This window comes from Nicotiana tomentosiformis, chromosome 3 (genome assembly GCF_000390325.3).
Source record: "Nicotiana tomentosiformis chromosome 3, ASM39032v3, whole genome shotgun sequence".
NCBI lineage: Eukaryota > Viridiplantae > Streptophyta > Magnoliopsida > Solanales > Solanaceae > Nicotiana > Nicotiana tomentosiformis.
In genome coordinates, this window is record NC_090814.1 from 119210107 (window position 1) to 119219933 (window position 9827).

The window sequence follows — 9827 nt, forward strand, 5'->3', positions numbered from 1 at the left end:
GGCTACCACTTGAGAAGCTGGCAACGTGAAAGGCAAATTTTAGTGCAAGCTACATCCAGAGAAGCAGAACTGTATTCCAATAATGTAATCAGATGCTCAGCAGAAACACTCTTATGGAAAACCTTTTACAATATTTGTCATGAAAACTAAGTCTAAAATGTTTCCATCTTTTTTGTTTTTATTTTTTATTTTATTTTTAAAAAGAACAGAGATTCAAGATTGGTGGGTTAATGGGAGTGCCTAATTTCTGTTATCCAAAATTTCAGTTTCCATTTTTATTTTTATTTTTATGAAAGGTAACTCAGTCTCTTTCATTGAACAGTATACAGACAAACATTTTGACCGTGTTTTGGCACACCAACATTTAAGGACATAATACAATAATTACCAGGCAATAATGAAATAGCTAAATGGTTTAACTTTTCAATTAGCCAGTCATGAAAAGAAAAGATAAAGCAGTCAGCCATTTAATATTACCTAATTCATTAGTACTATACTATATTTCTATAAGAGTACACTGTTGTAGCAAGAAACCTTGCTTCATGCAAGTTGAAAGTTGAAACCTTTGTGAGACAATGAAGCAACTTTTGTCTAGTTTAATTTTTGGTGGACCAATTCTTCAATGGCATTTGATGTGGACAAAACTTCCCAATCAACAAAAGACCGTACACTATAAAACTTTTTTCAAGAATAAATAATGACAGAACGTAGCTCCCATTTTCTATTAAGGAAACCTGTTTTAGTTTCTCTACTTCTCAGAGGCATAGACAGCAGCATGTATATTCTATGATCAACCAAACAGTTCACAAGATCCTCCCCACTTGTATTTTCTAGGTTGCCCACCTCCATACATCCCTACATAAAATCAAAGTCATTTGCTAGAGTTCTTTGTGCAGTATAGGGGAATGAAGAATGATTCCTTACTATCAAACTTCATGTTCAAGCAATGGCTCAATAACAGAACAAGAAAATCCAACTTCTTTAGATTCACAGCCAAGTTTTCATTCAGTTCCTTCAGCCATATCACTATCTCATGATCAGAGTTCATCTCTTAGTCTTGGCACTCACCACCAATGCATAGCTACTCTTAAGGGACAGAATTCCTATACATCTTCCCTTGTACTTGCTGGGAAATTCCTTTTAACTGGCTCTTCTGATAAAGAAATTTGTATGTGGAAGCAAAAAACTCTAACTTCCACAATAGATGGTATAGTTGACACAGTTATAGCAGGGAAAGGTGCAGTGAAGTCCCTAGTAATTTTGGCTGATAAGGTCTTTAGTGCTCATCAAGATCACAAAATCCGAGCATGGAGAATAGAAAACCATAATTCAGATGCCCCTAATATTGTTCATATATCCACTCTCCCTTTACTTAGTGACAGAGCCCTGAAATTTATGATACCAAAAAACCATGTTCAAATCAGGCGTCACAAGAAATCTACATGGGTGCATCATGTTGACACAGTCTCAGCACTAGCCCTTTCGAACGATGAGTTGTTCCTCTACTCTGTTTCATGGGATCGAACACTTAAAATTTGGCAAACCACTGATTTTAAATGCTTGGAATCTATAGCAAATGCACATGATGACGCGATCAACGCTCTAGCAATATCACAAGAGGGGGATGTTTTTACAGGATCAGCTGATACGAAAATCAAGATTTGGAGAAAGGGCTTTGAAGAGAAAAAGCATTCACTGGTTTGTACACTAGAAAAACACAAATCTGGTGTAAATGCACTTGCAGTTGGGGAAAGCACTCATTCTGTTTTATATTCGGGTGCTTGTGATAAGTCAATATTAGTATGGGAGAAGAATGAAGGTGGCGACATGGTGTTGGTGGGTGCACTCAGGGGCCATAAAAAATCCATATTGTGTCTGGCTGTAGTGGCAGATTTGGTGTGCAGTGGTTCAGCTGATAAAACAGTGAGAGTGTGGAGAGGGATTGAGAGATGCTACACTTGTATTGCTGTTATTCAAGGACACAATGGACCAGTGAAGTGCCTGACTGTAACTAGTGATCAACAAATTCAATCTGATACAACCTCTTCTTATGTCCTCTATACTGCTAGTTTAGATGGTGAAACCAAGGTTTGGAAGATTTTTGTTCCAATTCTATAGAGGTTTTAATTCTCACTGTCGTTTGCCCCTTCTCTAAAGCAGTTGAAACACTCAATGATTCATCTCCTTGATCTTTCTCCTTTGTTCCAGACTTCCAGTGAGGGGCAAGATGCATAGTATTTGTTGGCTGATAGATTTCTCTGATGAACATGCACATGCACACGCTCCAGATTTGCCAGTTAAATAATTCTGTAAATTTTGTTCTGCACTTTAGATTGTTGGCAAATGACCAAACGAAGAAAATATCTACAAGATTTTACCTTTTTCTTCTAGTTGGTTCGCAGTGCAAGTTTATTCAATTGAAAAGGCTACCACTATGAAATGCTTATGCTTCCTAAACTGAACCCACTTAGGTTGATCTTCTCTATAAAGTAATCCCCCCCGAGTTTAAGTCCTATATTTTGTGATCTTTTCTTTTTATCTGTGAACCCAATTAAGCTTCACGAACTTGGCCTATTACAAACCGGAAATTCATCCTGTTTAACATTCTTTCGCACAGTTTACCTAGCACTAGCAGGGAACTGAGGGTAAAACTAAAGTCTACATATCCTAGTAAGATATAGTGCCGAAAGTTGGACAAAAGAGATCCTTTGGAATAAAGTAATGGTCCCTCCCTGCCTAATCACTTTTCTTTTTGGCCTAAATCTGCCGATGATTACCTTAGTATTAACTAGGAGTGTTAAGCTACCTGAGGAATTTTAGAATTTCGAGAGAGACCAAAGGTACATGGACCGTGCTATTTTAATAGGGTTTAATCAAATGTACGGCATAGACAGAGATATTCACGATTATGCTTTGACGTATCCAAACTAAAACGTGGCAAAACCTTGTATTAAGAAGTCTTTGGAACTCATTGAAACTCCCTCCCTCATTTCAATCCCCTCTTCCGTTTCCCTTAAACTACACGGCTGGTTAGGTAAAAAGCATTTTACCACAGTTTCAACCTTAATTATCTAATTGATGGGACATCCACAATCTTGCACTTCTTTCCGTTGCTGCTTAAAGAACCTATCTGCACAACCGTCAATCCCTATTTCAACCTACCTAGGATTGTATTCAGGAACAAACCATAAATTTTCTTCAGAGGCAACAAACAATTACCTATAGATAAAATTCTTAGTAAAGGACGGGCTAGTTTTCTTAATACAAGTTGGAAAGAATGTTGGGTAAAATTCATATAATGCTAACAATATCCAATCACAGTTTCGCATGCTCCACTAGGTGATGCAACCAAAATTCTAACAAGGTACACAGATCATATCCTTAGCCACGGTAGCACAATCCCGAATGATAAGTTATATGTCTTTTTGTATTTTGATGATCTAACAAACTTTATGATAAGAATCAGATCGGGAATCTGTTACACATACTCAACGTGTTCAAGAACAACAAATCTTTAAGTCTGCCACAAGTGCAAACAACTAGAGTCAAAGAGACGATAGAGGGAACAGATGGACATCAGTTCCCTTGCTGACAGTACAAGTCAATTCTCCACAACTGTAAAGTCGCTTACATTGTTTTCTCTGCACACGCGCAACAGTGCAAACAATGCAGTTGTCACTTTATGAAGCATGCCTTCTACTAGATAATTGCTTGCATCATCCAATTGACATCACTTGTATATTATCAACATGAAGCAAGAGGAAAACACACTTGAATAAGTCAAAAACGATTAGGCTTCTCTCTCAAGTGTGCTGCCATCTTGGAAGTAACTTCAAGGCTTCAAGAACGAAGAACAACTGAACAAAGGACCAGTTTCCAGCATTGTGTTATCATATGTCCTTATTGTGTTGTACCTTTATTAGAGTGATCTATTTGTAATTCCTACTTAGCTTAGCTAGAAGTATTATGTAGGAAACCATTTGTAAAATCATAAACCTTGTATTTGTATCTTGACTAGAATTAGTCGAGTAATGAGCTTTGTAATAGAGTTATTACAAGTGAGTGAGGAATTAAGAATTTAATTCTTAGGTTACAATAGTTTGTAGTCTGAAGTTTGCTCTGTAGTGAAATTGAAATCCTACGAGTGTAAGTCGTGGCCCGTGAGCTGAGAGTTTTCCACGTTAAACTCTGTTGTGTCATTTATTTATCTCTAATTGTGTTATATAGGAACTTTCTCTATACCGTTTAATGGACCTAAGTTTACATCAATTGGTATTAAGCTGAGACTTATTCAATTCTTCACACAATTACCGCAGTCACATGGATAAGGTAACCTACTGTGAAATATTCTGAATCCTGAGCAAATTAAACTGAAGCTATCTGCTTACACCACCAAAGAAAAAGCAGCAACGTTGTATGACATATTGAATCACCAACTGGAACGTGGCTGCCAATAAAGCCTTTGTTAGGCAAGACAATGATATTAACAGAAGTTGTAAATTCAAAACCGCAAGAAGACAAAATAATAAAAATAACTGTGGGGTTATAATATACATCTTAATGGATAGAAATGAAGCGAAATCTGTGTGAGGTAAGCAAAAAGTCAAGGGAACTAATAGTGTTGTTTCCAGCCATCTTTGATTACAGTGTTTCTGCTTCTAAACTCGAGAGAAAGGATACTGAAATACAAATTTCCCTCTATCATACATTAGCTGTACAATAGGGAGATAAGGAGATATGGCTGTTTCTCTCAAAGTGGAACCTTTGCTGGAGTTCCTGGATCTCGAGGATATTTCTTGGGGGTAGGTTTATCTTTCAAACAAATTATTGCAGTTCTCTGTCCATGTTTACTGTGGGAATCAACTGTATTACAAAATAAACAACCAAATGAACGAAGTGAAGGCCAAAAATGAGAGGACAATTTAAAATGTAACTACCATCTGGAGACCTACTCAAAGCAAGTTAACCTAGGTCAATCAAGTGTAAGAGCAGGACCAAACATACTGTGGAAAAACAGCAAGATATCTGATGTCTTCACTTTCAAAGTTAAAATTAAGAAGATGTGTAATACTGCTTATAATTGATCCTTCAGGCTGAGGAAGGCCTGGACTTTTAAAAAAAAAATTCTCAGAAACAGGAAGATGCGGATCTGGAATCCCAAAAATCACAGGAAGTCAGAAATAATTCACTTTCTTTCAACAGAAATTCATCTGCCATTATCAAGGTCTTATAATTCTTTTAAGAAGATTGTTTTATCACATAATTACATGATAATTCACAAATCTTTGAACCAGTGAAAAGTGCAAACTACTGCCACATCCTTATGTAACTACTATGTAAAGACGTCAAAGAGAATAATACCACACCGAATTTCCAATAGAGAGGCTCCCATCAGTTGTATTGCTCTCTCTGCACTTTGTACTTCCTCCTGTCAATGAGTTTGAAAGTTGAGAGCGGCTATTGCAATTATATGTCAATAGTTTCTCTTCTCCGATCTTACGCAAATCATCTTACATCCGACAAATTTATATCGGGTTACACAAATTTATATCGGGTTACTTTTATTCAATGATACTCATATTGCATTTTCAGTAGATTGCAACCGCAAATCCGCTCTAGGTTTTAAGGAAAAAAAACATTTTTTTATCCCTCGAGCGTAGTGTTATGCATTTTGGTAGATTGAGCATTTATTCTTGCCTATTTGGAGGCCAAAACTGGACTTAAGATAAGTGAAATATAGCGTGTACTGAAAATTTTGTTCAGCATATAATGCATGATATGATATATCGATTTGTAAATTAACCAAACAATCAACAGGTTCGACATATTAGGAATGGATGTCTTCTGATGGACTTAAAGGTCTCTAAATTTCTGGACTTGCTAACAGAAGTGTGTTGTGTTAGGGACCAACACCAGTTGAACTCTAATGAATATAGACTCTGATATTTGACATGCACACACAGAACTACCAATTAGTAGAACAAGAAAGAAAGATAGAAACTACAGGAGCACCCACAAGATAGAATGTGTTTGATGAAAGTAGAATATGTGCCAAAAAAGTACTCTCTTATCCTAGGATTCTCCAAATAAAGCCAAATTCTTTATACCGCAATCCATCATGTCTACCATCTGAAACCTCTCCTCTAGACCTTAGATTCGTAGCTATGATAATCTTACGACTCAGAACTGACAAGTGGGGATAATTGCTTCCCATTCTAAGTAATTCTAAGAGTAGTGGAGTAATAACAACACATTATTTAACTACAGCAGAAAGGCTAAGCCTTCTGCTCATATTCTCAGGCAAAGTAGCTTAAAATACTATTATGCATCATAAGAGAGACAGACCTGAGGATCATGACCTTTTGCAGCTACAAAGATACCACCAGTCCGGACTAGAGGAAGGCAATACTCAGCTGCAAAATGGCATAAACACATAACCATCTCAAGGAATATTAAAGAACATAAAACACAAAGGAAGAAAGAAAACTTGTCTCTGTTTACCTAAAATTCTCATTTCTGCAACTGCTCTAGCAACTGCAACATCAAAAGACTCTCTGAAGCTGATGTCTTGTCCTAACTTCTGTCCTATTCCAATGTTCAGAATGTGCATCATGTCCACAAATTAAGTGAATATCTTTAAACTGTACTACCAGAAGAAATTCAAAAAGATGATACTAGTATATCTTAGGAGGAACAACAGGTATCAAATTGCAGAAATTTTAATTTGTTATGCATCACAGAGTAAAACATCAAATAAGGGCATGCATTACTAGCAGAAAGAGCATGAACGTAAAACTTCCCTCCAGAGACATTGATATAATAAGTATTGTACACAAGGAGATAAAAACATCAGAAATTCTCACTAGACAACGGAACATATGCGACTGCACAAAAGAATGGACTCTAGATTGATTATTTTGGCATAAGGAGGCACGCAGAAAATCTTCAATTATACCACAATTCAGCCTATCGTACTGTGCACGGCCTAATTTAAGGAGAGCTGTTATCAATTTAGTTCATGTGAGATCCCAGCTCCTAACAGCTTGTTTGGATTGTTGTTACATGTCGTTTCATAATGTATCGTATTGCATTGCATTGTATTGTATTGTATTGTATTGTTTAATTTCGTCATTACGTAACGATGGATTTAACGATACGATATGATACAATAAAATTTAAATAACAATCAAAACAAACATTGTATTTAAAGTAACAATACGATACAATACAATAGGTAACAACCATCCAAAACAAGTTGTAAAGAGCAAGAACAGAAAAATTGATTTGGTAAACTTGATAGTCACCGGAAGAATAAATCATACATTACTTCTCTAAAGTTTAACCACTCAGATAAGCTACAGTATTAAGGAAGCTAAGTGATGGATCACTAGCTCCTACTGTGTTGTACAAGAAAAATAATCAGGGAAAATAGGAAATACTCAAATTTGTCAAAGATAATATATTTCCGGTACTTTTTAAAACATATTTTTAAAGAGAAACTAGAGGTTGGGGTTGAAGAACGTAAAAATTAAACCAAGCCCATGGAACTTAACTCTCATCTGGTTTCAGGAAAACAAAATAAATGTGACCTTGGTAGAATGTATAAGGCTTACTTTGCAGCAATGCCACTCCATATTCAATATGGACCAAAACATCTTACACATTGACTAAAGGAAGAATTTTTTTTGACTAAAAGAATAACTAAAAAGACATGCAAAATCAGACTAGAGTTTGACTAACCTCAGCTCTTTCTCTTTTAACTCGAACATTTGATAGACCTATCTGACTTACCACATGCTCCAGGAAGGAACAACGCTTGTTCATAGACTCCAGAAGCGTCACTTTCCAACCTGCATAGACAACTTCATTGAGCTACCATACTGAAGTTCAACAACGATAAAAAAAGAAAATTAGAGAGAAAAATATGGCAAGAATAGAATGAGATGAATTTAAAAAGGTAAACCTTAACATTTAGAGAGAGACTATATGTAACTCAATCTCTTAACAAACTACTCAAGCAATAAGAGCTGCTCATTCCATTTAAAAATGAAATTTCACATTTTTTATTTCTCCATTTGATGATCAACTCTTTTACTTTCCTTTGTTTCTTGTTTAGTACCAAAGAAGTAAATATAAGAAATGCAACACATTCTACAAAGGCAATTTTTAAATCTTATTTTCTTTATCTTTTTTTAAATATTTTGAGATGTTGTTCCTTGAGCGTTGTGAAGAAAAAATGCGAATAGTTACCAGGGCAAGCAATGGCCAAAATTACTCCAGGAAGCCCCGCACCACTTCCAACATCGACGAGATTGAGATTCTCTGATGAAGCTCCACAATGTGAGAGATACGAAGTCCGAATTGGATCTATTATTGAAAGCGAGTCTTCAACATGCCTTTCCATGACCTCACTCTCCTCCCTTACGGCAGTCAGATTCATTCTCTGCTAGAAAAAAAAAGATTCTCTAAATACATATAATTTGGTAAGTACAAAGCTTACATTAACAGAAATAGAATAGGGGGAACCTGGTTCCATTCGAGGAGGGAATCGATGTAGAGATGAACTTGTTCTTTTTGACGGGAGTTTAGAGCTTCAAAACGGGAGGAGCTGAAGACGTTTGCGCTAGCGGCGGTAGTAAATGATTTTGTGCTCAGTGAAAGCTTTGAGCATTTTGAAGTTGCAAGGTGTTTGATGAAAGTCCCAAAAGAGAATGGGATTGGCGCCAATACATTGAACCTATGGCCTCCGCAAAGTAACATCTTCGCGCGCTCACTTGGAGGTGGCCGGATCAGGAGCGATTTCAAGTTGAGTTATTCCATTGGGCCTGTATACTAACGGCCTTGACTTTAAAGCCCAGATCTGAAATTGGGGAAAGGACCACTGCCTCCCCCCTCCAAGTCTCATTTTAAAAGTTGAGGAATTTTCATAAGAGGAAACTACCCTATATACCCACGAAAATCAAAATATTTACCCGCTTTTACCCATTTTGAAAATATTTACAATATTCACCTACCCCACCCATATTAATTACCCGACCTACCTATCATTTTTCCTCTATAATTTTATAGTTAAAGCTGACTTATATGTTCCCCTATTTTTCTCCCCATTTTCTCTTTCTTCCTTTTACGACATCAATTCATTTTCTCTTCATATTCTTCCAACAATAGCAATTCCTTTTATTATTAAATTCTCTCTTCCATATATCGTTGCTATGAAAATAAAGTAGGAAAAAGTTTTCGGTGAGTCTCTATCCATTATTCAATAGAGCAATACTACAAAGTAGTGGATCTAATTTCAGATCTGAAGAAAAAAATTGGAACTTTATGTGTATGAGTTCAAATTTTTAGCTCTGAATTTTTGGTGTGTGTTTGAAATATTTTATTATTGAAATTCATTTGGTGTTGTTCTTTGACATTTGGATTATAGTGTTTATACTTGTTTTCACATATTTGTTATTGAAAGGGTCAAATTCACAATTGAAGGACCTTGATGGTTGAAACTCATAAATTGGGTTTGTTGATTTTGTAGTTGTTTTGATCCAATTTTGCCTGGATTTATTTATAACACTATACTATAATATAATATTATAGTATATAGTATAATATAATAGTATAATGTTGAATGAAGAACACAAGATATTATTTTGTTATATTGTAAAATTATATACCTTATTGGTATAATTATATGTCATATTGGTATCATATGGTAGTTGGAATATTTTTTGGTTGTTTTAGCTGCATTTTTAAGTGAATTCTATTATAAAATAATTTATATGATCATGTTTTGTTGTGTTGGATTTTCTTGTACCTATGGACATAGATTTTGT

At 35.7% G+C, this 9827-nt stretch overlaps 2 protein-coding genes across 4 annotated transcripts; one reads left to right on the forward strand and one right to left on the reverse strand.

The window, feature by feature from the left end:
• Positions 1–773: 773 nt before the first annotated feature.
• LOC104103950 (protein JINGUBANG) lies at positions 774–2390 on the forward strand. The gene is made up of 2 exons (XM_018773365.3): positions 774–2088; positions 2209–2390. Exons 1-2 carry the CDS (start codon positions 913–915, stop codon positions 2233–2235), a joined length of 1203 nt encoding a protein of 400 aa, XP_018628881.1. The 5' UTR covers positions 774–912; the 3' UTR covers positions 2236–2390.
• A 2103-nt stretch (positions 2391–4493) lies between these two features.
• On the reverse strand, positions 4494–8864 carry LOC104103949 (uncharacterized). 3 transcript variants are annotated; one of them, XM_009611921.4, is made up of 7 exons: positions 8527–8856; positions 8251–8443; positions 7741–7850; positions 6502–6580; positions 6346–6413; positions 5362–5428; positions 4494–4863 (listed from the first exon to the last, which is right to left on the reverse strand). In XM_009611921.4, exons 1-7 carry the CDS (start codon positions 8758–8760, stop codon positions 4751–4753), a joined length of 864 nt encoding a protein of 287 aa, XP_009610216.1. In that variant the 5' UTR covers positions 8761–8856; the 3' UTR covers positions 4494–4750. The 3 variants fall into 3 exon arrangements, with proteins under 3 accessions (XP_009610216.1, XP_070053619.1, XP_070053620.1); XM_070197518.1 differs by lacking the exon at positions 7741–7850 and having other exon boundaries at positions 6502–6585; positions 8527–8864; XM_070197519.1 differs by lacking the exon at positions 5362–5428 and having other exon boundaries at positions 8527–8864.
• Positions 8865–9827: the final 963 nt, after the last annotated feature.

Bases quoted from the DNA above. Each gene is read 5' to 3' on its own strand.
- LOC104103950 (XM_018773365.3), top strand. From the start codon at position 913: ATGATTCCTTACTATCAAACTTCATGTTCAAGCAATGGCTCAATAACA. The intron at 2,089-2,208 runs GTTTGGAAGATT...CCTTTGTTCCAG, and splicing joins GTTTAGATGGTGAAACCAAG to ACTTCCAGTGAGGGGCAAGA.
- LOC104103949 (XM_009611921.4), bottom strand. From the start codon at position 8,760: ATGTTACTTTGCGGAGGCCATAGGTTCAATGTATTGGCGCCAATCCCA. The intron at 7,851-8,250 runs GTAACTATTCGC...TTGTCTATGCAG, and splicing joins TTTGGCCATTGCTTGCCCTG to GTTGGAAAGTGACGCTTCTG. The intron at 4,864-5,361 runs GTATTATTCTCT...TTTGTAATACAG, and splicing joins TCTATTGGAAATTCGGTGTG to TTGATTCCCACAGTAAACAT.